This window comes from Octodon degus, unplaced genomic scaffold (assembly GCF_000260255.1).
Source record: "Octodon degus isolate 3935 unplaced genomic scaffold, OctDeg1.0 scaffold00036, whole genome shotgun sequence".
Taxonomy (NCBI): Eukaryota; Metazoa; Chordata; class Mammalia; order Rodentia; family Octodontidae; genus Octodon; species Octodon degus.
Genome location: NW_004524612.1, coordinates 11,556,304 through 11,583,251, shown reverse-complemented (window position 1 = coordinate 11,583,251; position 26,948 = coordinate 11,556,304). Strand labels below are relative to the sequence as shown.

The 26,948-nt window shown below is 39.5% G+C and overlaps 1 protein-coding gene across 1 annotated transcript; it reads left to right on the top strand.

Annotated features, from left to right (window-relative positions):
* Positions 1 to 70: 70 nt before the first annotated feature.
* Kctd9 (potassium channel tetramerization domain containing 9) lies at positions 71 to 23,971 on the top strand. Its single transcript, XM_004630673.1, has 12 exons — positions 71 to 352; positions 6,414 to 6,535; positions 8,434 to 8,477; positions 12,012 to 12,108; positions 12,713 to 12,771; positions 13,175 to 13,303; positions 15,688 to 15,755; positions 15,840 to 15,935; positions 16,698 to 16,847; positions 20,535 to 20,640; positions 21,438 to 21,571; positions 23,753 to 23,971. The coding sequence occupies exons 1-12, from the start codon at positions 305 to 307 to the stop codon at positions 23,867 to 23,869; spliced, it is 1,170 nt and encodes a 389-aa protein (XP_004630730.1). The 5' UTR covers positions 71 to 304; the 3' UTR covers positions 23,870 to 23,971.
* The last annotated feature ends 2,977 nt before the right edge of the window (positions 23,972 to 26,948 follow it).

The window sequence follows — 26,948 nt, the reverse complement described above, 5'->3', positions numbered from 1 at the left end:
GCTCCGATTGGTTAAATTCTGGACGGTGCCGCCGGTTGATTGGTGAAGAGCAGTGTCGGTCCAGAGAGGTGGGGGAAGGGCCCCGGGCCGGCTGAGGAGCCTAGGGGCGGGGTGGGAGGAGGACCGGCCAACCCCGGGGTGTGGGACTTGAGTACGTGTGTGGTGTGTCCCGTAGAGAAGGAAGGTGGCGAAGGGTGGAGAGCCCGAGTGGGTGGAGGGAGGGGAAGGGCGGGAGGAGAAAAAGGTGGGAGGAGGGCCAGGTGGGAGGGTGGCGGCTCACTCGGGACCCCACGGGGGCAGCGCGATGAGGCGGGTGACCCTGTTCCTGAACGGCAGCCCCAAGAACGGCAAGGTAAGGCCAGGGTCGGGCGGCGGGGTGCGGCGGGGCGCGGCTGCGCTGGGGCCCGGGCGGGCGCGGACGATCCCGGGAAGGGACGCGGTCCCCGCGGCCTCGCGACCCCGGCTCCCAGCCCGGGCCGCCGCGACCCCCGACTCCGCGGGTCCCGAGGGCGTAGTGCGCGTCTGGGGCGCCGGGCTCCCCTTCCCGCCGCCTCTCGCCGGGCCGGGGAAGGCGCCTGTGTCCCCCGTGGTGCTGAGTAATGGTCAGCCCGAGAGAGCGCCGGTGCTGACCAAGGCCAGGTGCCGGAGCGATCGGCCGGGCGAAAGAAGGAAACTCCCGCCCTGGTGCCTAAAGATCACAGATCCGCAGTGGACTCGAAAACGAGGACTGTTTTTGATGGCTTGCCTCCCTCTCTGCAAGATGCCCCGGTCCCCCACGCCCCGCCGCCTTGCAAAACTTCTGTACGCGTTGTCATTGCGCCTTATTCTGGTTCCTTAGAGGACGGTGACACCCAGCCAACCCGGTTGATTTGACAGTGACCCTGGCTGTGGTAGGCCTTGGTTGAGGGTGTGGTGCTGCATACTCGCCCAGCGCTGGAGCCGGCCAAAAGGAATCCTGTTCCTTCTCAGCCTCTTGCCCCACCCATGAAAGTTGTTCAGCTTCTTTGGAAAATTTTGGCTGTTGAAGGCAGACATTTACAGTGCGGCTAAATGATACGCAGGAGTAGCTCAGCCTTCGCAGTCGGAGGTAAAAGTTAAATTGGCCTCACCGTGTTCCTTGCCAGCTTACTTTTTGATTCCTGTACCTTCTGGAAACTTACATTTTTAAATAGCAAAACTACCCAAGGGCGTAGAAAGTGCCTTTCCAAGTGCTGTATACGGTTTGCAATAAACATGCCCTGAATAATCTGAACTACAGTGAGGTTTGTTGACTGTAATTTTGTGTCCTGCTCTTAGACGTTTAATATTCACATAGAAACAGTATTCTGCACAAATTCAGTGTGCTTCATAAAGTTTACCTTCTTCTGATGCTTAGCTTTTTCTAAATCTGTTTTCTAGTTAGCTCGTGTTCATAGCCTAACATTGATGGAAGAAATATTTAGTATGTCCAAAGTTAAAAATGGAGCGTGCCCTCTGAAGCAGCTTTCTAATTGACCTTATCTAATATCTCAAATGTATAGCACTGGGAAAGACAGAATATGCAGGCCCAGTCAGAAATGTTTAACTATGCTCCAGATCGCCAAATCTACATTTTATTTAGCTATCTCTAAATCCGCTAAATTTTATTGTCAAAGATGGGCTGGATTGGTCTTTTCATGTTATTTTCAATATATCTGTTTAGAAAGCTATCTTAAAACTTCATTTACAAGAAAGCCCATTGTTTCCTATGCATCCTTTATTAAGCTCTTTGTACTTTACCTTACTTGCGAGAGATGCTATATGGTATTTAAGTTTGATTCATTTAAGTCTGATTTATTTCACACACCATTATATGTGCCAGATGCATTCATTTTCTTACAAATGTCTACAGTTTGTCCTTCTTTATAGCCAAGTAGTATTTCATTTGTACAGAGAGCACATTTTCTTTAAGGCAGTCTGTTGATGGGCATAAAGATCCAGGGTGAGGGGAGACAGAAGGGGAAGTGAGTAGAATAAAGATATGCCAATCATAGAAACCAGGAACCTAATAACCTCAATGAATGTAAAGAGTATAGTGGTATGTCACAAACATGAGTGAAGAATAATATGGACAAGGATGAAAACAGGGACAGGGATTTAAAGGAGGAGGGAGGGAGGGGCGGGTAAGAAGAGGAGATTGCGGAAAGAAACAAGCAGTATCCTGTACCAGTACCTCCTCCCCAAGATGATGGTGGACTTTGTAGTACTGCAAATGTATATTGATAAAAATAAAAAGCTAGCCTAGTTTTGAGTAGTATGAATACATAGATTGAAATTTGATTTATTTTAAAACTATTTTGCTAGAGAATCTCAGAAGATCAGGAAAATGCATCTCAAATAGTTCTGTTTATGTTACAAAAATTGTAAAATCCTAGCAGGAGATACTAGCTGTCAGTGTTTCTCTTCCTTCAGCTGATCAAAAAACATTACAAGAACTCATAGTTCATAAAAGAGCAAAATTATCCATAACAGCCTCTTATGTATGTATACATGCATATATATATATATATGCATATATAGTGACTATATTTAATCAGGGTTGATTTGATCCTGACACACATACTCATTATGAACATGCAGGATATGAAGTAGTACTCTGAAATAGTTTGATTTCCCATCTATTAGTCTGAATATCACTTTTATTTACTTAGTTTCTATTGTATTTCTTGGATTGGAGGTTAGGAAGAAACATACCTATCATTTCTCTTATTTTACCTAGAAATTTAAAATTGTAAGAGCCCTTAGCTTTTTTAACCTGGGAAACCCCAATTGTGGAATTCTGTGAGAAAGCCTTCTTGTTTTCACTTAGGCACTATATGATGCAAAGCTTACACAATGCTAAGATCTCTATCCTCCAGTTGTAACCTTGACTAAAACGCCACATGGCTTTGAAAGAGTCCTCCAAAGACACAACAGATTGAAGACAATATTAATCATGCAAGCACAAATAAACAGTGAGAAAATACCAGAGCTGCTGCTTTTAGACCGAACTATGAGATTTTTAAAAACTAAAGAATTTCTTTGGATCGTACAAGTCAGAAAGTGCCAAGTTTTAAAGAAGAGTGAAGTTCTAGTAACTGCTTTCTCAATCAAACCTTTCTCTTAGAGTATATTGTTCTTTGAAATATTAGCCAGTGATAGGATGAGGTCACTCTAATTAACAAGGCATTTAAAATCACTTTCTAGCACACAAAGACAAATGACCTCAGAGTTCTTTTAGTTCTTTTGGAATGTTTAATGTTTAAAGTCAGTTTTCTATTTAACAGCATCTCAATGAACTTGATGCAGTATTTCAGGGATTGTTACTGGCCAATTCATAGTAAATGCAAATCTTTGTATCATTTGGGAAAACATGTTCTTTCTGACAAAAGTACATAGTTTGTAAATAAATATGCAAAGGCTTGAGCACACACCCAAAAATGTTTGACCAGTGGGTTCATAGTCAAAATATTTGAAGGCCATCGTTCTAAAACACTGGGGTGCTTATCATGGGATTTTAGTTTTCTTAAAGCAGTATGAGTCAGTCATGGTTGTGCTTTTCCATCCCTTCTCCATAGTCCCACAGTTCCTATTTTCTCTTTCAATACCTTGTAACAGTTGTCCTTTAGCAAGTGGACGTGGAGATTCTGACCTCTAAATGTAGTACATGGCTTCTGAGCAGCCTGATACCAGTGCCAGAAAAGTTCCTGCGCTCGTAATGCCATTTAATTTTTTAACTTCAAAATGCTTAGTAATGAACTGTGCAAATCATAGACCTTTTGTGTACAGTACTCATTGACCTAACCTCTAGCACCTTCTTTGTGTGAGCCACCGTGCCAAACGTTCAGACACTGTGGACTAGGAAACAGAGCTTCATTCTGCACTGTTGGTTAAAGCATATTAACAGGCCAGGGAGATAGATAGCTTAGCGACATTAGTGCCTGCCTGGCAAGTGCAAGATCCTGAGTTGAATCCCTAGTACAAAAAAAAAAAAAAAAAAAATTAATGTACATGCCGATTAGAAGGAAAATAATATAACAAATATCCCTAAATCTTCCATACAACCCAAAAGCTAGTATATAACCATATCTTAATGTGTTCATGCACTTTCTATTCCTTATATTTCTTCTAAGGAAGCTATTTTCATGAATTTTGTACTTCTCTTTGCTTTTTTTTTTTTTTTCTTGTTTAATCATTAGTTTTACCATGTATATATGTTCACCTAAAATACATTTCTTGTCAATTTTTAAACATTCTGCATCTTAAATAGCATATGTAATCTCTTGGAACTTAATATTTCTAACATTCCATCTGTAATGCTCCACTTAGTGATAGTTTGTTCATTTTCACTGCACTACTAAAGTCCATGCTACCGGACTTTAACTGTCCCCTGTCAGTGACCGTTGGGTCATTTGTCTTCGTTATATCTCACCATTACCAGTGCTACCTGAATATTCCTGTGTATGTACCTTGGTGCACGTGGGCAAGCATTTTCTAGGGCAATAATTTATGCAACAGAATCACTAAGAAGAAGACGTACTATTGGCCTTCATCTCCACAAAATCTAGCTGGGATTAGGAGTAGCATCTATCAATTCCAAGAGATTGTAAGGTATAGATATTAATCCAGACCACACCTTTAGGAACCATTGCTGTACAGAATGTGTGTGTGTAGTGGTACTTATATACAGTATATATGATACCTATGGAGTCTACCAAAAAAATGTATACTCACCTTAGCATTTTATCGTACTAATAAATTTCTAGAAGCTAATAGTGACCACTTATAATTGTAGAAGCCAAAGGTAACTTGTATTAATCTTAATATGTCTCAGTAAATTTAGTATTAAAATATTTATACAGGTTTTTCTTCTCTTGACAGTATACACTGTTTTGGTAGACTCTGTATAGTTGTTTATATACAAGTATAAGATACATATGATTGCAATTATATGTGTCATTTGTATTTATATATATGTATGTGCATAGACACATGAATTGATATATGTACTTGTATGTGTATATGTAATAGTAATTATTTAGGTATTAGGGTATGTAAATATTTCATGTTAAAAATAATGCTAAATTGGTTGTCAAAATCATCATGGTCATTTATCCTCACATCAGTAATGCATGAAACTTCTCATTGATCCATATCCTCTCTCCAGCACTTGTTGTTATCCAAATTTTCCATTTTTAATATTTCCCTTCTTGGCCTTAGAGTTAGTATGTCATCTTTTTAAGAAATTAAATCATTTACATTTTTAAACTGTATTCAACTGAATGTAAATAGGGTAAAATGAGTTCTACCTTCTAGTTCTGAATTGTGTTTGGTGCTTTATTTGAGTAAATCAGTATTGATTGTGTTATGTAATGTAAGTATATAAGAAATGTTTTAAATATGTGTGTAGGCTCTAAATTTTAGACTTCACTAGCATAAATTACACTTTAAAAATCATATGTAATGCTAAATTAAAAATAACAACAACAAAAAAAAACTAACCAGTCCTGTTAGACCTGGCATAGCATTTATTTTCCCAGCTTGTCGATTGCTTTCATTTGTCATGGAATTTGAACTTTAGAAAGGATTTAGTTTGAATAGTATATAATATAGTCATTATAAAGTTCAAGATATATAAGCTTCTTGATGTACTCCATAAAATGCTTTAATTCCTTGTGCCTAGTTATTAAAGTAGGTAATCATGGAAACTTCAGGTGCATACTGGGGCGTTTAACACACTCAGCAAATAACTCTTAGAGCCTTGATCATTTTAAATGCTTAGCCTGCCTTGCTCTGTGAGTATACAAAAATAAGCAAAGTAAAGTTGGACATCCCTAATCTGAAATTTGACTTCTAACCATTTTGGGTTTCAGACTTTCAGTTAGGGATGCTCAGCCCTAAGGCTATGCAAAAATTCCAAAATCCAAAACTGATTGAAATGACTTCGAATCCCAAGCATTTTGGGTAAAAGGTAATCAGCCTTTGTATACCAGTAAGCACTTTGCTAAGCTTTTAAGCATTAATTCATTGTGTCCTCCAATTAACTTCCTAAAGTAAGTTTTACTGTTTTCTTCATTACTAATTAAAACCACACAAGTGTGAAGCGTTTGTCCCAAGTTCACCGTAAGAAAATGTTAGACTCTAGATTCAAGCGCAGATCTAGCTTATTGTGCACCTAGAACACCCAGATTTTAAGATTACAGTTTGGTGTTGGTCAACAGCAATTTCTTTTCTAGTTTTGGATTTCTTTAACATGAAAACACATGAGTCATGAAAGAGAGACACAGTTAAGAACCCTTGAAATCTCCGTTCCGATAATCTGACTTTTCAGTCCTACTTATTACATGACAGTTTATGAATTATAGGTGATGAAATTTATTATATAAGTTGTTCAAATTGCTCTGGTGTGTTTACAGGTGGTTGCTGTGTATGGAACTTTGTCTGATTTGCTTTCTGTGGCCAGCAGTAAACTCGGTATAAAAGCCACGAGTGTGTATAATGGGAAAGGTGGACTGATTGATGATATTGCTTTGATCAGGTAACCTTCACCTTTTTATAAGCTGTCAACAGTGTACCCTAGGCTTCTTGCTTGTTTCCCTAAGGCCGTAGTGTTGTCACTGCTAAGAAGATAAGGTTTTGGCAAGTGATTGGTTATAAGTAGCTTTTTTGAATTTACATGATTTGGACTTGAGGTATATTGATTGGATAGAGAACCCTTATTATAGCTCATATATTGATAGTCTTTTGTATATAATCCAGTAAGACATAGTTTTTAATGATAAATTTTACTAATCTCTTTTTATAGTACCTGCTCATGGTTAAATTTATTTCCTATAAATGTTTTGAATTTTATAAACATCACAGAGACCTTATTTTGGAAAACTTACTAAATAGGATAGAATCCTGAGAAGAGACCACCTGAGGCCTACCAGAGTAGTACATTTTTGAGTTTGTTTCCTTCAAAATCCTAGGAAGGTTATCCCTTTAAAATAAGCTCACCTCACTCCTTTCTTAAAGTCAGAGAATTTACAGCAACAGAATGGTGAAGAGGACACAAAACTAAGAGCTGACTCTGCAGTTAGGTTGTAATTGGCTCGCCTGAGTTACCTCATTTGGCTGGCAAAGCACGGGTTTTTTTAATTGACAGTGTGAAGATAATGATGCCCCAAATTACACTTGTATATAAAATGTAATCTCTGATTAAATCCAGATCAAAATAATCTTTCATTGTAATGTACTGATAGCCAACTTAATCACTTTTACCTTCATTTTACCAACAGGACACTAAGCATCTAATTGAATTTGAATGTTATCAACTTACCCACTTCATAGAGTTTAGTAGTTGACTTTGCTAATGAAAACAAACTTTCACCGTATTCTAGAAAAGTCAGGTGTCCTCATGTACAGGCAGGAAATGTAAACTGAATTTTAAATACAAACAGGAGAATTTTAGTTTTTGTATTTCTGTCTTACAACTGATCATTCAGTTTGTATGAATAATTCATACCTACTGATTGACATTAAACTAATTTTTTAACAGAAATTCTGCTTTTAAGAAAATCTCAGTATGTTCCTGTGGTGTCCCACAGGAAGTAGCTTAGGAGGACGTAACTGAAGGCTTCCGAGCTACACCTCATGGGCCTGCTTGCTGGTGTCTTGTGCACAGTAGTCTCTGGGCATCCACTGGCACCAGTCATTGGCTGGGGTGGGCTAGGAGGAGGTTATACACGGATTGTCCGGAACCGTATGGTATTTACTTGGGGTGTTCAGCGGGAACAGAGTGAGTATGTATGGTAGAGTTAGTATAAATTTTATTTTTCCTGGATTTAATAAGAAAATTTATTTTCATTTCCAAAGCATAGAGCAACAAATGACTTAGGAAAGAATGCCAATAATTTGTCTATGGATGAAGAATTAAAATGAGGTTTAAAAAAGTTGCCTGTGGTTTTAAACATATTTTGAGCAAGATGGTAAACTCATCAGTTAATAAGCCGAGCTGGGCATGATGGTGCATACCTCTAGGGAGCCGAGGCAGGAGGATTGATGCAGGCTTGAGGCCAGCCTAGACTTCATAGCAAGCTGAAGACCTGCCTGGACTACCTAGCTAGGTCCTGTCTCTAAAAGTAGGAAAAAGAAAACAATAAAGAAACCAAACTCACATAATTGGCAGTGTTTTTGTTTTTTTTTTTTTTTCCATTTCAAAAATTCTTCTATGCAAATGACCGGTACAACTTTTTGTGTACAGGATACTTGCATTTAAATCCAGAAACATATAGTAAGGGTTAAGCAGGGCACTGGAAATTTAGTTGTGGTATACAGATTGGCAGCAAAAACCATTTTCTGCATAATTCTAAGGAATATTCCTATAGTCAACAGATAATTAATGTGATTTCTAGGTTTTGATGGTGGCTTTTTTTTGAATTTTGATTTCTCCAGGGATGATGATGTTTTGTTTGTGTGTGAAGGAGAGCCATTTATTGGTAAGTGTCTTTCTTAAAAGCCAATTTTGTTCACCAAAATAAAACATGGTAAAATGGTAAATACTTTACGTAGAGTTATAAAGCTTAATGTTAAAAGGATCTCAATCCTTCACTGTTGTACAAAGCAAATAAATCAAAACATGTCTTGGCACATGCCCCCCAAGGAGATACACATATCCTGCCTTTCGATTTGGAAGAAAGTGTATGTAGTTAAGAATATCGCAAAAGACAAATCCTAAAGCTTACGTAGGCAAATGTTCTTTAAGGAGCATTTTATGTGTATAGTTTTTGCAATCACACCTGAGTGTGTGTCTAAACATTTGTAGCGATAGTTGCCTGAATCTTTGCTCAGCTCTTCTGTCTCTACTTAAAACCATGTGCAGACTCTTCCTCGTCTTTTGTCCATCAGCCTAAGAACGGTTGGCAGACAGTGGTTGCTTAGTTCATTCTTTGCATACAGTGATTTATTTACAGTGAAGTCAGAATGAGACGGTAACCTGGTAGTGGAGTATATATATGGTTAGCGTGAGTGAGGTCCCCAGCACCACAAAAAAAAGAAAGTCATTAGAATTTGTTCCGTGTGTGGCTACAGACTCTTACATTTAGACGCAGTTGGTGTGTTTCCATTGTCTGTGTTCACTGCCACTCAGATGATCTTGCATGGCTGGTACGAAGCTTCAAGTCTTTCTAACAGTTCCGTGTGTCTTTTGTAGGTCCCTCACCTTCTGAAATGTCAGGGTTCATCTTACCTTTCTTGTCACAGACATGGATCGACATTTTTTCATGAGTTAATAATTGTGATTTCAAGATACAATCTGAGCACTGCTGTTAGGTCTTTTTGATGGCCAGAGTGAGAAGTATATAGGTAGCTAGAAATAAAATTTACATATAATGTGTTCTATAATAAAGACTAAACAGTTTATGTCATATATAACTTAACATATAAATAGATGAAATATCTTTGGGTTCATAGTACTCTATGTTTAGGATTATAGATATAGTCAGGATTACAAATATAGTTCAGGATTATTTTATTTAACATTTCTTTTATTATATCTGTGTAGCCATTCTTCAGTATCAATAATTCTGGCTTTTATCAATATTACCAGTGATAGGATTATGTCTCATTATTTAGAGGGCTTGCCTGATAGCTCAGTTGTTTAAAGCTCTGCTTGGGCAAATGCAGTCAGGAGCAGGGGACTGCGGTTCGATACCCAGCCCCACAAGCCCCATACCCACACTCAAGACAGCCAGAAGTAGCCAAAAAAAATCCTTCTCATTATTTACTTCATTCCACACAAACCACAAAAATTTATCAGAATAACAAAGCGAATACTTTCCATACCAAGATGCTTACTAGAAATAAACATTTTTTGCATATTGTCATCCTTTCTACTCCCCTCCCTTTTTTTTTTTTTTTTTTTTTTTCAGTACTATGAATTGAATTAAAAGCCTTTACACTGGACTTCTCAGCCCTATTTCTTTCTTTTTTCTCTCTCTCTCTCTTTCCCTCTTTTCTCTTCCTTCCTTCCTTCCTTCCTTGAAGCAGGGTCTTACTTAGTTGCCTAAGCCGCAGTCCTCCTACCTCAGGCTGCCAGAGTGCTGGGATTACAAGTGTGGGCTACCACACCTGGCTCCTTTCTCCACTTATTAAAAATAATTTGTATTTCTGCATTGTCAGATTGTGTAGCCATATATATTCGCTCCCTGAAAGTCCTCATTTAATTTCAGCTTTTCAAGTGTGTATAATGTTTACCTCCCATCGTGTGTCAGTTTCTCCAGTGGTTGCCTGTCTGAAACTTGTTCTCTAATAGATCCTTCCCAGAGTTTGTGAAAACTGCACTCTCTGACATCTTGTCCTTTGTGGTTTCTATGCTTGAAAGTCTCATGTAGAATCATGTCACAGCTTATCAAATTACAAACTTTAAATGTGAATATTTTATGTCACTTGTATCACAGGGAACCTATGGGAATATGCTTGGCTCACATTATTTGATTTTTTTTTTTTTTTCCCCAGAACCAGGGATTGAACTCAGGCCCTTGCGCTTGCCAGGCAAGCGCTTATTCCACTGAGCCATCTCCCCGGCCCCAATTGGTTCACATTATTTGAAATTATTAAATTCTGGCAGGAAGTGTTGGCTTCAGAAACCTGATCTCTTTTTTTGTGATTGTCTCTCTTAGATCCTTGAAAGGATTTTTCTTTTCTTTCTTTTTTGGTACCAGAAATTGAACTTAGGAGCTTGCGCTTGCCGGGAGGCACTTACGCCAGTGAGCTAGCTCTCCAGCAGAATCGTCTTTTTTTGATGCACAGTATTTTAGTAGAATATTTTTTGGTGCTCTGGGTTGGTTTTCTCAGCTATGTGATGGATCCTTTTTAATATAGTTATAAATACTTATATTTTTAAATTTCAGAAATATTTTCTTTAACTTTAAATTACCTATTTTGTCTTTTTGTTTTGATTTTCTTTCAGGATTCCTATTATAAGTTAAATCTACATTTGCTTTTTACATTTGAAACCTACTTTTATAAATCTATTTTATCTCTGTATATCTTTTTGAGTTGTAAAGCTTTTTTACCTTGTATTTCCCTTATAACATTGTGTTTAGTCATTTTTGTCTTTTTCCTGGTTTAATCTTCATTGTTGAAATATTTCTAATTCTTTCTTGACTTCCTCATTTCTGAATTTTTATAATTCCAGTTTCTGTTATGCTTTATATTTATTTACTATTTACAGCATGTTTTGGAACATTATAACTTTCATTTATTTTGTGGGCATTTCTTTCTGGCATATTTTTATTATCCCTAGTGACATGATTCCTGTTCTTTCCTGTTTATTTAATATTTCTATAAGGATTTGACCAATCATTTCCTGTTGCTCATTTGCACCTAAAATTAAGTTTTGCTTAATTTAAAAATGAAGGTGTAATTTATGAAAGTTTTTTTTTCTAATTTCATGACCCTACAATTCCCTTTTCTGCTGTTTTGTAAAGTGTTAAAAATACAGGATCATTTCTTGATGTAGTTCTGGTTCATTAGACCTTCTTTTTATGGACTCCTGTTTTCTCTGTTCCCTTTGTTTTGTTCTGTTTGGAATATTTCCCTGGTATCTTGTCATCATGTCAGGTTTTGCCCTGAGAAGGAAGTTTTGGCTGGTAGGTTTTGAGAGATAATTTCCAGCCCTTTGAGATATTGCTCCAAGCTCCTGGTGTCACCCTTTTTGGGGATGGCCATGCCCCTCTACTCTCAGCTAGTTCTTCTCAGGTTTGCCCAGCTGTGAAAGCAGCACCTCTGGTAGCTTTGGATTTCTTGGGCTCACCACACACCCTGTTGCTTTTCCCTGCTTTTTCCTTCACCCCGTGGGCACGTTACTCCTCGAGCTGTAGGTGGCCTTGTGAGTACCTTCTGCCTGTGGGTTGGGGTTTTGCTGTTCTAGTAACTCAGTATACTTTTATGATCAATTTAGTTTCAAAAATCACACCATCTTCTCTAAACCCCCAGTCTTACTATTTTTATTTTCTACTTGTCATCTGTAGATCCTCAGACAGATTCTAAGCCACCGGAAGGATTGTTAGGACCCCACACAGACTGGCTAACATTAAATGTTGGAGGGCGGTACTTTACAACCACACGGTAGGTGTGCATGCGTGCAAGAAACACTGAAAGGCCTTGCGTGTGCCATTGGTTCTCTCCTTTAATTTGCTGACTACTTACAAGGTAATCCAATGGCTGCTTAAATATGCAATGCGATGTGCAGACGTATTTCAGAAAGTTTTTAGAGAAAAAAGCAGAACATAATTACCATGTCTCTAATCCAGAGAAGGCATCAAAAGCATGAATCTGGTGTCTTAGAAGTGTGCCTTTCGATAGCAATAATATGCATCAAATGCAAGTAAAAATTAACTGTATTGACTTTTGTAAAGATTATGGCTACTTATTAAAGAGAATCAGAAAAATAAGTTTAGGTGATAAATAATACTGTGATATAATACCTAGCTAAAGAGTAGATTAGTGTTTAAGTAAAAATAAAATGGTATTTAACTGAAAGGAAGTGCCGGATTAGAAGAGATTTTGATGAATAGCCACTCACTGCACGTTTTTGTTTCCCAGCATTGCTCCTACCAGGTTTAGCATGCATCTTTTTGAAAGAACAGCAGAAATCAAGTATACTCTTGACTTAAATATGTTTGTTTATAAAGACACATGAAGAAATCAGTTTTTTTCCCTGCATTCTTAGGAGCACTTTAGTGAATAAAGAACCTGACAGTATGCTGGCCCACATGTTCAAGGACAAAGGTGAGTAGATGGCCTGTTTTTATGATCTGTTAATATCTACGTGACTCTGTAGCTCTTGAATGGACTTTTTTTTTTTTTAATTTTTTATTTATTTGAGAGAGAGAGAGAGAGAGAGAGAGAGAGAGAGTGAGTGTGTGTGTGTGGCCAGCTCAGCCCACTAGGGGGCGGGGCTGGCTGGCTTGTGGTGCTGGGGGATCGAACCACGGTCCCTGATGCTTTGCCAAGCTTGTTCCAAATAGGTGCTTTAGACCACTGAGCCATCTCTCCAGCCCCTTGAATGGACTTTTCCGTGGTATCGAGAATCGTTACATTAATAGAAACTTGCTGGTGTGCTAGGCTACTTTGTCCCACCGATTCTAGCCGTTGTGGTTACGGGCCTTTCTTCACCGTTTCGGTCACACAGGTGTCTGGGGAAATAAGCAAGATCACAGAGGAGCGTTCCTAATTGATCGGAGTCCTGAGTACTTCGAGCCCATCCTGAACTACTTGCGTCACGGCCAGCTCATCGTCAACGATGGCATTAACTTGCTGGGTGAGTGTTCAGTGATTCCTCGTACTTTTGTTTTTTTTTCCCCCTTGTACTTTTTAAGTTGAAGATTGTTTTGTTTTGTTTTTATAAACAATGTATATTTTCACAGAGCAAAAGTATGTCTTTCCCACTCTAAACTGTTAAGTTTTCACACAGGTAGAGTACATGTAGGTATAGAAATAGATAACAGATATTCTCTCAGGTGTGTAGTCTTTGTGTATATTAGAAGGCAAAAAATATAGATCGGAGTAGAAATTAACTAAATTGATCTGTTCTGTCCTGTCTCTCTCCATCCCATACACATTTTCATCTTTTCAAAGAACAAGCTCTGATTCATTGGTCCTTTGTATTGTGTGTGGGTGTTTAAGTCTCTATTTCTTTTTATTCATTTCAGATTTGGATAGTTATCAAAAGAGACTTTGAGGGATCATTGAGATAGCTCAGGGGGCTAAGCACTTACTTAGGCAAGCTTAGGGACCTGGTTAGATTCCTGGTACGGCATGCGCACCAGCCCCAAGCCCAGGGTACCAGCCCCACCCCCAGGGCAGGCTGAGCCAACCAGAGAGAGAGAGAGACAGACAGACAGACAGACAGAGACACTGAATGACATTGCTGTACAATCTCTCTCCAGACTCTTCATGTTGCCTTTAGGTTGACCCCAGCAGCTAAATGCTTTAAAATCACCTAAACCTAGCCAGGTATGGTGGTGTACACTTGTAATCCTAGCACTTGGGAGGCTGAGGCAGGAGGATCACCAGAGTTGAGGCCAGCCTGGGCTACATAAGTGAGTTCAAGGCCAGCCTGCACTATATAGGGAGACCTCATTTCTAAGTAAATAAATAAACTAGAACAAAAAGATAGTAAGCAGCAGAGCTGGGTTTCAGATCCGGGTCCTACTAGTACAAATAGAAAATATAGAAGTTCTGGTGTCCCCAGATCTTGGCAAACTGAGAGCAAGACCCATTAGAACCTCTTTATAGTAAGTTTCTACCCAGGACAGAGCCTCTGAAGTGGCTGCCTTGCTAGAGGAATCCCTGGAGGGAGCTGCTCCGGCATGGACAGGGGAATGTGTCCCTGGGCAGTGTGCTAGCCACCGGTCATTTGTGTGTCATAGTTAGATTATTGGACATGGAATCAGTTTTCAAAGAAAGGATCATTATCTTCCCAAATGACTGCTTGCATTTTTGTTTTATTAACTTAGAACTATTTTAAGAAGGAACTATATCTCATACTTTGTATTCCTAAGTTCTTAGGGTTGTGTTATTTTGGGTTCTTAAAACCATTTGTTATGACTTGTGTCTAGATATTGCCCCCAAAGCCTCATGCAGTCATAGATGGGGATTTTTCGGGAGTGATCCTGGGATTAATTCCTGGTAGGATGCTGGCTCAAAGGCTTTAGGGTTAAGGCTGTGAGCACTAACCCCCGAAGTAGCCTGAATAAGATGGGCGGGGTAGAGGGAACTGTAGCGCCCCCCACACACACCCTCGGCTGCTTTGCTACCTTCTGCTTACTGTGAACTCTTTCCCTGCTGGATTGCCTGTCTGCTCTGCCACCCTGTCTCGGAGCCAGCCAGTTATGGACTGAACCCTGTTCTCCTGTAGCTTCAGCTGTCAGGTGTTTTGTTCATCATCGAGAAAAATAAGATTCTGTTTAACTGAATGGTGGAGGCTTCATCCAGCAGAGAGTGGATTCTAGGTTTAGTCCCACACACTCTGACAATAGGTGACAGTAAGCATACCGGGTCTCCCAGTGAAAGGTGAAATCCCTTTTATCTTTTAGAAATCCCCCATAAAAGCTGATTTTCCTACAAGAAAACTTCTGTGTTATACTTTTGACTTGTTATGAAGCTGACTTCAACTTTTATTCACTTTAACATTTTCTGATTCAGTAAGTAAAAGATATTTATGACAAATCCAATCAGATTTGCACCATTAAAAAAGTAAATGAAATGTTCAGATTAAGTGCACTAATCATTTTTATGGGATTCACAGTGAAATCACTAAATCTGCTGTCTTAGAAATGTGTACTGCTCAGCTTTCTTATGACCTCTCATTATAAGCAACAGTTTTGAAGGATGGAAAGCTTTTGTTCTAATTAACTTTTTTTTATCTTACAGAAAACCTTTGTTTTAAAAATATTTTTCAATATTCTGTATATAAATTCTAAACATTTGCTACTTTCCTGCTCTTGACAGTAGCCTACTTGTTGGATTTCAATTCTCCTGTGAGCGTTCAACACGGAGAATTCTGTAGATATCAAATGAATTGTTGGTTGAGGCTGTAGCTCAGTAGTTGAGCACTTGCTAACATGACTGAACCCATGGGTTCAGTACCCTACACAAGCAAACAGAATTGTCCCTAAAAGTCACATCTTTTTGTTCTGGTAGGAGTGTTAGAAGAAGCCAGATTTTTTGGAATTGATTCATTGATTGAACACCTAGAAGTGGCAATAAAGGTGAGGCTCTCTTCTCGACCATTATTACATTTACACAGGTTTCTCCCCAAAATGGCCCTCTAATTCTATAATATCTTTTCCAAGAATTCCCAACCACCAGAGGACCATTCACCAATATCCCGAAAGGAATTCGTTCGGTTTCTGCTAGCAACTCCAACTAAGTCAGAATTGCGTTGCCAGGTAACTAATGCAGATTTATATGACTTCCTTCCATCAGCGACTCTGTGAGTAAATTAGACCCTCATCCTCCTAGGGTTTTGCTTATTTACAGTATTTTTGTTTAGCTTTGGTTTTGTTTTCATGCAAGATATAGTTTAATTATGGGCCATAGCACTGACTTCTTTTTAAAACAGCCAGAAAAAGATGCAACAGCCTTTTTTTATTATTATCTAGTTATACTTTATTTAGCAGTTTTGAATAGTGTGGGAAATCGCTGCAATTCTAGAACAGTTAATATTTGCCCAGTTGTAGTGTACGGCTAGTCAGTGGCAAACACATGTGGATTATAGCTTTCAGAAAACCTTTGTTTTACTAAATCAGAATTGAGCTTATACACAACACATGTGTATTGTAGCTTTTGATACCTACTTTTTCTTAATACACTGTTCTGAATTCTTGAGTTAAAATCTTTGAATCATAATCAGCTTTAGCTAAAGTAACACCAGCAGGTATGTTATTAACAGGGCTTCCTCTTTAGAAATGTCTGCACATAAATGAAGTATAGTCAGTGTCTTAATGTACATGTGAAGTTTCTTTTATGTGGAACCCATTAAAAACTAGTACTTTATGTATGTAAGTTCCATTTGCTTGTGTTTTATAATAAACTCCAAGTCACTGAACTGCCAATTGCTTCTAAAAAAACAAGATGGTTAGTTATAGTAATTAAATTTAATGCAAACAGATGGTTTAAATATTATGACAGTTTGTGCTTTCTAATTTCAGGGTTTAAACTTCAGTGGTGCTGATCTTTCTCGTTTGGACCTTCGATACATTAACTTCAAGATGGCCAATTTAAGCCGCTGCAACCTTGCACATGCAAATCTCTGCTGCGCGAATCTTGAGCGAGCTGATCTTTCTGGATCAGTGCTTGATGTAAGAATCATTCTTGGTTATGAGAAAAATTAAAATTTTAGGCTAGTAAGCAGTCTCGAAAAACAAGAATTTTATCTGTCTCTTAGAGGAGCTTTTCCTTGAAAACAGCTGATTTAGTATGTTAATGATAAAACTAAAAGCTCTAAAAGTGGAATACATTGGGTTTGCAACTTTGATATCCTTTATTAAATGTAGACCCAGAAGGTTCGGCAGCTAATAAGGGATATCTTGAAATTGCTTCTTTTTTCTTGGCGGAACCGGGGATTGAACTCAGGCCCTTGCACTTGCCAGGCAAGTGCTTATTCTACTGAGCCATCTCCCCAGCCCTTGAAATTTTGGTTCTTGATCTCAATATAATATACTAAATTTGTTATACAATACCTGGTATTTTCCTACATGTTTTTAAACAAGTGTAAAGCTGAAAGGAACCTTTGCAGTCTTTTCAACCTCCTTTTTGGAATGGGAAAATGCGACTGTCCTAAATTGTCAGATACTTTGAAATAAGCCTGGTATGCACCAGCCTGGATATTAGCATCTGAATGGCTCGCTGGCTCTCTCTCTCTCTCTCTCTCTCTCTCTCTCTCTCTCTCTCTCTCTCTCTCTCTCTCTCTCTCTCTTTCTGTCTGTAGATATTGTTATGGATATGTGTGTGTATATATACATATATAAATTCAAAGGCATGTATATATGTGGCCATATGTACTCATGTAACAATTACCTGTATGAATTTGGGGTTAGAGAATATATATAGAACTAATAACAACTTTAAGTTCTTTAGTACCAAGGCTTAAGTCTGTATGTCTTTGAAACTGCCCCTAATATAGCATTTGGCGCTTTTCTTTTTTTGGCAGAGCTGGGGCTTGAACTCAGACCCTTGCGCTTGCCAGGCAAGTGCTTATTCTACTGAGCCATCTCCCCAGCCCGAATTTGGCTATTAATAATCATTTATTGAAATACTGTAATGTGGGGCTTATTCTTAAGTTATAACCTATTTTCCATGGAGCTTTGTGTCAGATCTGGTAAAAACTCTGAGTATGCATTTTAGGTACTGTCACTCGTTATTCTGTTATGTGAGGAAAGGTCCAGTCAGCAGTGAAACAGGTGCAGGACTAACAGCACAACGAAACTTAGTCTCAAGTGAAATGTTGAAGACAACTTGTTATTTTTTATGCCAAGGGCAAAAAGAGATATAAGACAGATAAGGTCATTCGGCACAACTGGTTTGCAGCTCTGTTTAATTATAGTTTTATGAACTGTGAAACTGAGCCATTATTTTCTTCTCTGTAATGTAGGACTTGATACTTACTCTATCTGCATCATATAGGTGATGTGAAGGCCCAAGTAGACAATGAAAAATCAGCAGGTGTTACAGGAATATAAGCCTCATTATTCAGGATGAAAATGGCTCCTGCTGCAGTGTCATAGGCCAGACCATCCAGGCTGTGAGAGTCACGACTAACTTCTCACTGTCCTTGGCACTTGAAGACGCCGCTGCCTACCAGCCCTGTGTCCTCAAGTGTTGATGCTGGTGACACTGCAGCAGGTGGCCATGCTGGCAGCCCCCACCACTCTTGCTGCACGGCTCACCCAGTTTGTAGCTTCACTTCTTGCCCTCGCGGCCTGGGAAGCCTGTCCATAGAACCCTTGTCTTCTGTGGTAGAGCAGGATGCGCGCTCCGGCTGCGCTGTCCAGTGGCCCCTTCTGTCCACACTCTGCTGCTGGGAGATGATTCAGCTGGTCCCTGTCCATTGCATTTTCCCGCCCAAGAATTACAGAATGCTCAGAGCTTGCCAAATGGTAAGAATGCAAATAATTATTGAGCATGACTTGGCCATTTTACGGAATGAGAAATAAGAGTCTTGCCAGAGGCCAAAGGTTGGCTTTTACCAGAGTTAGAACTAGAATCTAAAGTTTTCCTTTCTTTTTTTTTTTTTTCTTTTGTAAAAGACTTTTCACATTATAAATGCTGAGAATTTGCAAAGGACACAGTAAATCCCCCTTGTACCACTGTCACTCAGCTTCACGAGATCTCAGTATACAGCCTGTTTCATTTTGTCTGTACCTTGCCACAAGTCATTTTAAAATTTTGATCTTTTTCAAGTCCAGTCATCCTGTACTTACACCAGTCCTTCAAGGGCCTACCTGTCCTACCTATCTAGTTAGGGCTGCCTTAAGCAAGAGTTTGTTAGTTATCTGTGATTGAAATGGTCTCTGTCTTGTCTCCTTTTATCAGAATTGACTGTAGGCTGAATGAAATTGTACCTATAAAAGGGGTTGGAGAGATAGCTCAGACACATAAGTCCTACTTGGCAAGCACAAGGACCCAAGCTCAATTCCCGGCCCCACATATTGTGTGATCTTGGCCCTGGATCCCCAGGCATGTCTCGGCCCCCATGCAGGTGCCTACCATGGGGACCTGGAACTGGGTGTGGTAGCACATATCTGTAATCCTAGCACTTGGGAGGTTGAGCCAAGAGGATCTTTGTGAGTTTGAGACCAGCCTGGGGGCTATAGAAAGTGAGCACAAGGCCAGAGGAAACTGCGTAGTGAGGCCCTGCCTCAAAAAAAAAAAAAAAAAAAGGAAAGAAAAAAGAAATTATACCTATAAAATAAGGGATTTTCTTCATAGATGTGTGTAGCATATAACTTGACCAGCCTTAGGGTTTTAGGCAACTACAACTATTGTTCATATTGTACCTTATAATTTTCTGTTTTTATGTGTGCCTTGTAATTTTTAAAATACTTTTTCATTCTGCTTCCACTTTGCCCATGGGAAAGTGTTCCCGGGCATCTAGTGATTCTCAGAGTTACAGAGCTGATGGCATTACACTTTTAAGAAGGGTTATCAGGGGACCAGGGAAATAGCTCAGTAGAATAAGTGCTTTCCTGGCAAGCGTAGGGCCCTGAGTTCAATCCCTGGTCCTGCAAAAAAAGAAAAAAAAAAAAAAGAAAGAAAGGTTATCAGTTTAAGTCTCCTCGACTTTTTCTAATTATTACTCTGTGCTCTATGTGTGCCCTGTGCCCTGGGTGCTCAGGGTGTACAGTGCTATGTGGCAGCCACTGGTACAGAAGACCAAATAAGCAGTGTGTTCACAGTTTGTAGCCAAATGATATGCTTAGTTGCTGGCATTAGTATTCTGGCCTTTGAAGAGAAAGTGGTAGGAACCTCCTGAAGCATCACAAATTCCATTTATTGATTTCTATAGTGATAAGGGGGGGAAATCACTAGTGCGTGCTTTCTTCACTCATGTATTTCAACTGCCATCGTCGTGCCAGGGGCTGTTCACGAAAATAGAAATAGGGCGTCAGAGTTCTCCCCCAGCTTCTTGTCTGTTCTAAGCACTTAGGTTTTATGTAAAGTGAATGTGCTGTTGTTAATTTAGCATCTTGCTTCTTTTAAAACAGTTCTAAAAGAATTCTTTAAAATGTTTAGTTGTGTGTGGGTTCCATTAAAGTCTTTATTGTAAATAGAACATATGTGATTACAAATGTGTAGGATTAAACCTTTTCCTCTTTTTGGTAGTTTTTTCCTGTTTACACCAATTAGAACAAAATTATGAACTTTGGGGCTAGGGATATAGCTCAACAGCATAAGTACAAGGTCCTGAGTTCAATCCCTGGTACCACAAAAAAATAAATAAATAAATAAAAATTATGAACTTTAAAACCCAGTCGTTTTCTTCGCAGTGCGCTAACCTCCAGGGAGTCAAGATGCTCTGTTCTAATGCAGAAGGTGCATCCCTGAAGCTCTGTAACTTTGAGGATCCTTCTGGGCTTAAAGCCAATTTAGAAGGTGAGGTCCTCTTCTGAGATAGCTTCCTCTGGCGAAAGGCAAGACCAGGGGGAAGCCCCGTAGAGCCCTCACTGCAGCTGGCACGCGTCTGTAGCGTTTGCAGAGGGGTAAACGCGTCTTGGCTGTCAGTCACACGCTAGTCAACATCGAGGACTCGGAGGAGACAAAGCCTTGACTGTTTAGTGAGACTTTAGTTGGAAAAATAAATACCTGCAGCTTAACTTTCTAATGTAGTATTCTTCTACTAATCAAAGGAAAATTACAATTTGCACTGAGTTTTTTTGTCTTTTTTAGTTTTAATAATTCATTATTTGTCGTGTTTGTGAATGGGGCACTTTGTTGACTTGTATACTTAGGAGACCCTGTATTTAACCCTTGTCATAAACCTCTGGTGAGATACTGTAAAAAAGTGCTAGTTATCATAAGGTGGAATTTATTTCTCCTCAAAAGCATACATGAAGCGACACGTGGTGGTGCTTTCCTGTAATCCCGGCACTCAGCAGGCCAAGGCAGCCTGCTATCTGGTGTGTTCAGGCCAGCGTAGACTACAAAGCGAGACCCTCCCTCAAAAACCCAAACATACAAAAAAGTATCAATGAAACTATTATTTTATACCCTAAGTAAACAGATTAACACTGAACTCTATAGCTGTAAGTTGACTGAAATTTTAGGTTCATTTCCAAAAGTTGTAGCAGACTGTCCTCTCTTCCCTCTATTTAGCTGTCTTCAGTTTTGCTGACCGTTGGTAAGTTTAGGTATTCTTAAGTTCCTCTCCTTTCCATCTGTGTTCACCATAGGTGCTAATCTGAAAGGTGTGGACATGGAAGGAAGTCAGATGACGGGAATCAACCTGAGAGTTGCTACCTTAAAAAATGCAAAGCTGAAGAACTGTAACCTCAGAGGAGCAACTCTGGCCGGAACTGACTTAGAGGTGAGTGCACCGTTGCGAGAATTGTAGGTACTGCAGACTCTTCGCGTGAAATTCAGGGAAATGGTAAGCAGCGTAGTCAGCTGGTGAGACCCCAGGTAGCACCAGCGCAGCGGGGGAGGCTGGTCCCTTTTAGTTGCTCATCCCAGGAAGTGCCAGTTCCAAAGCAGGAGCCATCAGCTGCATCCTAGATGCTAGTTGTGGATGTGAAGTCTCGTGTTCATCTGGGTGATTTCATTTCTCTGCTTTTTGGTGGGTTTTCAAGACAAGAGGCTTGATTAATCTAATTTATTGTGGTTTTCAAAAATTTTAATTCCAGACAATTCAGTGGGCCAGATTATGTCTTGCACTACTTAAAAATTAAAAGGGTATACAGCTTTGAAATCCCGCTGAGGGAAAGCCCATTTTAAGTTAGCATCATACTCTTCTGACTCTCACTTTGAGATTTTACTTTTCTGCAGTCATCTTTTTCTTAAGAACTATACTCTGTATTGTCTTGATTTACATGTTTAGCTAGTGGCCTCCTCAGCTGTCACCGCGGTTGCTGTCTCAGCATGGTCCAGTCTACTTTGCAGAGTGGGACATGTTCTCTATCCGTGCTGCTCAGTGAGGTAGCTAACTACACAACACGCTCACGGTGTGTCTGCACAGCTGAAAATTGATCTTTTTTAAATTGACTTCTAATTCATTGACCCACATGTGACTGGTAGCTGTCACATTATATTGAATGATACAGCCTTATGTTAACCTTCCAGAGAGGGGTAGAGAGGACAGTGTATGAAAATTTAAGCTGGAGATATTTTCAGATAGATTCACACCTTGATCTGATCGTGCTGAGGAACATAGTGGTAGAACCTTTTTTTTTTTGTATTTTGTGCAGGGTCTCACTATGTAGCTCAGATTCATAGTGATCCTCCTGTTTTCAGCCTCCCCAGCACTGGGATTACAGGTGTGTGCCACCACTCCCAAACTCGATTGCTGGCTCAGCACCCGCAGGCATGTGGTGCCAGGGGTCGAACCCTGACCCCTGTGCTTGCCTGAGCAGGCACAGTGGTGGAGCTTTTTAAAACTAAAGACAAGAAAAACAGGCCTGAGGCCAACAGTGTCATCCTTTTATGAGCAAAATTATATATCATTTGGTAGTGTTACCTGAGAACATAGTTTTTTCCCTTGATTTTAGTTACCATGTAGACATTGTAGTTAAGGCAACCAAAGCCTTCCTCCTCCCAGGGGATTGCAGAGACTGACCCAGCTGACTGTTGAGGCCAGCTGCCGGCATTGGCTGCGTATAGTCACCGTCTGACACCATGATCCCTACTATTCCCAGGGACTTAGCAGGAATCTCTCTTCTGTCTTTTCTTCTGTGATCTTGAAAGAAATCACAGCTTCCAGTTGTGGTGACTGTGCCAATGTGTGGTGTCTACCAAAACTCATGGAACTGTACTTAAATTTGGGGCTAAAAAATAAAAGGCAACTCTCTGCCATGAAAATGTTAGGGGTAGAGAATGGAAAAGTCTACTACACAAAATGACTAAATAAAATCTCAGATTTGAGGGGGAAAAACAACAAAAAAGTCTTTCTCTAACTCCTGCCTTTTTTTATTTAATGTATTTGGTACAAGGTCTCACTACGCAGTTCAGACTCATAGTAATCCTCCTGTTTTCTGCCTCCCCGGTGCTGGGATTACAGGCGTGCGCCACCACACCCAACCTCTGTGGCCAGCTCAGCACGCCCAGGGGCGGGGCTGGTGCGGCATGTGGTGTCAGGGATCTAATCCCGGTCCCTGCATTTGCCTAGGCAGGTGCTTAGTCTGCTGAGCTATCTCGCTGGCCCTTTATCTGCTGCCTTTTGAATTATAATGATAACAGTTATTACACTGGAATCTATTTTGGATTTTAATTGCTGATTTCTAAAATCCATGAAGAAAAAGGACATGCTTTCCTTTAACCTGCGTTTATACACTTATGGTAGAAGAAAATATGACTTTAACACGTAGCCCGCTCCTGGCAAGCACAAGGTCCCAAGTATAATCACCAGTACTGGAAAAAAAAAAAAAAAAACGTAGCCAGGAGTATCCTGAAAATTGATTTCTGCTATCGCAACATTAGCTGAGAACTCATTTTGTCAGGAAACATCTAAGGCCTAAATCTCTATGAGTTACGTGGGTTGTGCTTTGTCTTGCAGAACTGTGATCTGTCTGGCTGCGACCTTCAGGAAGCCAACCTGAGAGGGTCCAACGTAAAGGGGGCCATATTTGAAGAGATGCTGACACCACTCCATATGTCACAGAGTGTCAGATGAGAGTTTTGGGGAGGAAGATAGCCGGATGACAGATGTTCTCCTTATCGTCTTGTTTCTCTACCCATTCAGTTGTCTAGAAGATATAACACTGTAAGAGAATTTTAAAAATATTTAGAGGATTACGCTTGTTCTCGGTGCATCGGGAAAAAATTTGAAATTTTCCCATAGAAAATTTAACAGAGAAGCACTCATTTAATAGGTGTAGGAAAAGTAGATTATATTGCTGCCTTTTGAATGGGGTAAGGGGATTTGCCTGGTTTTGTGACCTGGAATAATAGTATCTATTATATTTGCTTTTAAATAGGCATGATGTGGAAATACCATCTTGGTTTAAGATGCAATTGAGAATTTTAATTTATGAAAAGCACAAAATATGCAATTATATTTATTGAATACCTAGATGCAGTATGGATATTTAAACTTTATGAAACTTTGAAAATATTGTTCAGGTTCGTAGATAGCTTTGGTGATGCCTCCCCTCTTTAAATATCTGTTGTTCTGTGTGAGTGTGGTGAGGTCAGACTCCCTGAGGCTCTCTATTCAGGTTCATTTTTATATGTTTACTTTTAGAACAAACCAGTAGCTAAATTTTAAAAATATCCTTCTCTTACTGATCGAGACAGAGTGGAAAGAAAGCCTTGTACATCATAACTACAAATAATAAACATTCGCCAGAATTTCATTCTAGGGAAGTTCCACTCACACTAGACCAGGCAGTTTTTTCTGTCTACACTACTAGTCTAGTTTTCACATACAATCAACACAAGCACAGGAAGATACCAAAAACCTAAAGTGCATCATTAATTTTCATTTAATTCAATCACCAAATGGCTTAAACTTGGCCGGCTTAGAAATGTGTATTAAATCCAAATCCACTGCTGTTAAAGCCTCATAATATGAGTAAGCATGGCGAAGTCACCTTTTAAAAGGTGACATAATTGCAGTGCAGCTCAAACCCTACAGTGAGGAAATGTAGAATTTTAAATTAACAACATAATTACAACCACAAAATGTTAATAAATTTAGCTGGTCTGAGATGTAACACCAGTCAGCACCTGTGGTTCTTGTACTTGTCTTTTTTGTTTGTTTCTTTTGAATTGTAGCCCAGCATCTGAGTCATTGTCTCCCTGTAGCAGCAGAGAGAGGGCCTTTTCTTCTCTACCAGTACCCCAGTGTCCTTCTGTCTACTCAAGAGCAGGGATATAAGCTATGTCCAAATGGGTTCTGAGTCTTATAGTCATCGACTCGAGGCAACGATTCATGGAAAACCACTTCTGTCTCCTCTGGGAGAATGACGTATCTGCAGTTTCCGTAGCTCGTCTTCTATTTCTACATATGCAAAGCTTTCCTTAGCAGTAAAGGGCGCTTATGCACAGTGGGAGGGGCTGAACCTTTACAGGTGAAGGAAAGCAACTTTAGAAATGAATTATTTTCTTTGCTTTATTATTTTTACCAAGACAGAAAAGTATTGTATTGAGAGATATCTATTTTCATAATCAATATGTGCCTAAATTATATTTAAATCATTTCACTCTGTACTATATTTTCAATAATTATAGAATGTGTTGTTCTTTCACTGAAGGGTACCTCTGTAGACAAACCTAAAACTGCAGAAGGATCTGAAAGATCTAAAAACAGTGTACTTAGAAACTGCAGGCTTTGGATCTAAGGTATACTGCATTAATAAATGATATGAAATGTTGAACAAGTGTTTCTTCTTTTTTTAAATTTTTTTGTTTTACTTTATTTTATTTATTGGCGGAACTGGGGATTGAATTCAGGCCCTTGCGCTTGCCAGGGAAGCACTTATTCCACTGAGCCATGTCCCCGGCCCCAAAGGTCTGAGATTTGTTTCTTCTCTTGATTTTGAAAATCAACACTGTCTGTGTTTTTCTGACATTTCCTCAGAATGTGTTAAGCGCTAGCCCAGAAGGTTGGGGTGAAAAATGAAACACAGCGTAGCATTTCCTAGGGACTAGTTTTCTTTAAAGGTGCCATTAAAGTAAGCTCATTTCTTCAAACAAGATATTCATCTATGGCCTTTTGTTTTTAAAATCACCATGGTAACAAGAAAAACTATTCATGCTGATCAGAAGTCTTCCTTCCAGTAATTTGTGTTGATCTTTAGCATCCAAACATTACTGTTAGTTTTATTCTGAATAAGTAACAATACATCCCACAAACATTTCTTTGCCTGACAGCTGTGTGAAAGAGAATCCTGAGGAGGAATAAAGTTTCAAGATAGTAAAACTTTCACTAGCCCCAGCTATAAAACATGTTTACTGTACTTGTTGTTGTTGGGGAAAGGTTAGGGAAAGCTTTTAAATCTAAGATCATTTCAAGGAACTCTTCGTAGGAAATGTTGGCTAGTTCTCCACACCCTTAACCCACCACACACTGGGATGGAACCCAGGCCTTACAGACTAAGCCAGTGCTCTACCACAGAGCTACCTCTCAAGCTCTTTGCAAACCTTGAGACAGCATCTCACTAGGTTACCCAGGCTGGCCTCTTGACCTGTAGTCAGCGCTCAGTCTCCCAGGCAAGCTGGAGTTACAGGTGGGCACCACCATGCCCAATGAAGGCATTTTTCTTACAAATGTTTCCTTTGTAAATCAAGATAGTATTTTCCCCAGTTCATTTAATGAATCTGTTGTTTATACTGTAAATCTTCCTCCAAGTCAATTTGTTATCTTTAATATGTGAAAAACCCTAAAATGTATAAAATCCCCAAGGAAATAGCACTATATTTACAATTTAAAAGTTCGCTACCATGAAGAAAAGTGGTTGTATTATTTTCTTTGGAAGCGTCTTATCTGAGAATTAATCCTCTGAGAGACCCTTTACAACCCGATTTCGCTTGTCAGCCTGAGTTAACCTGGAGTTCTTCCTGCTGAGATTTTGCATTAGGGAAGAAAAGATATTTGCATCTGTCATTCAGCAAGATTATGAAATTCTAATTGCAATAATACTTAGGTGTTTTAGTGTTGAGAGTGAAGCCATTTTTCCTCTAAGGCCATTCTTTTTTCCCCAAGGGCCGGTCTGGTAAGGCGTGTGGAGCTGGGGGTCGAACCACTGTAT

What these genes read in the sequence shown, in the direction of transcription:
- Kctd9 (XM_004630673.1), top strand. Translation starts at nt 305, where the DNA reads ATGAGGCGGGTGACCCTGTTCCTGAACGGCAGCCCCAAGAACGGCAAG. An exon ending in TGAAGGAGAGCCATTTATTG is followed by an intron (nt 8,478 to 12,011) that starts GTAAGTGTCTTT and finishes TGTCATCTGTAG; the next exon opens with ATCCTCAGACAGATTCTAAG. An exon ending in ACCTAGAAGTGGCAATAAAG is followed by an intron (nt 15,756 to 15,839) that starts GTGAGGCTCTCT and finishes ATCTTTTCCAAG; the next exon opens with AATTCCCAACCACCAGAGGA.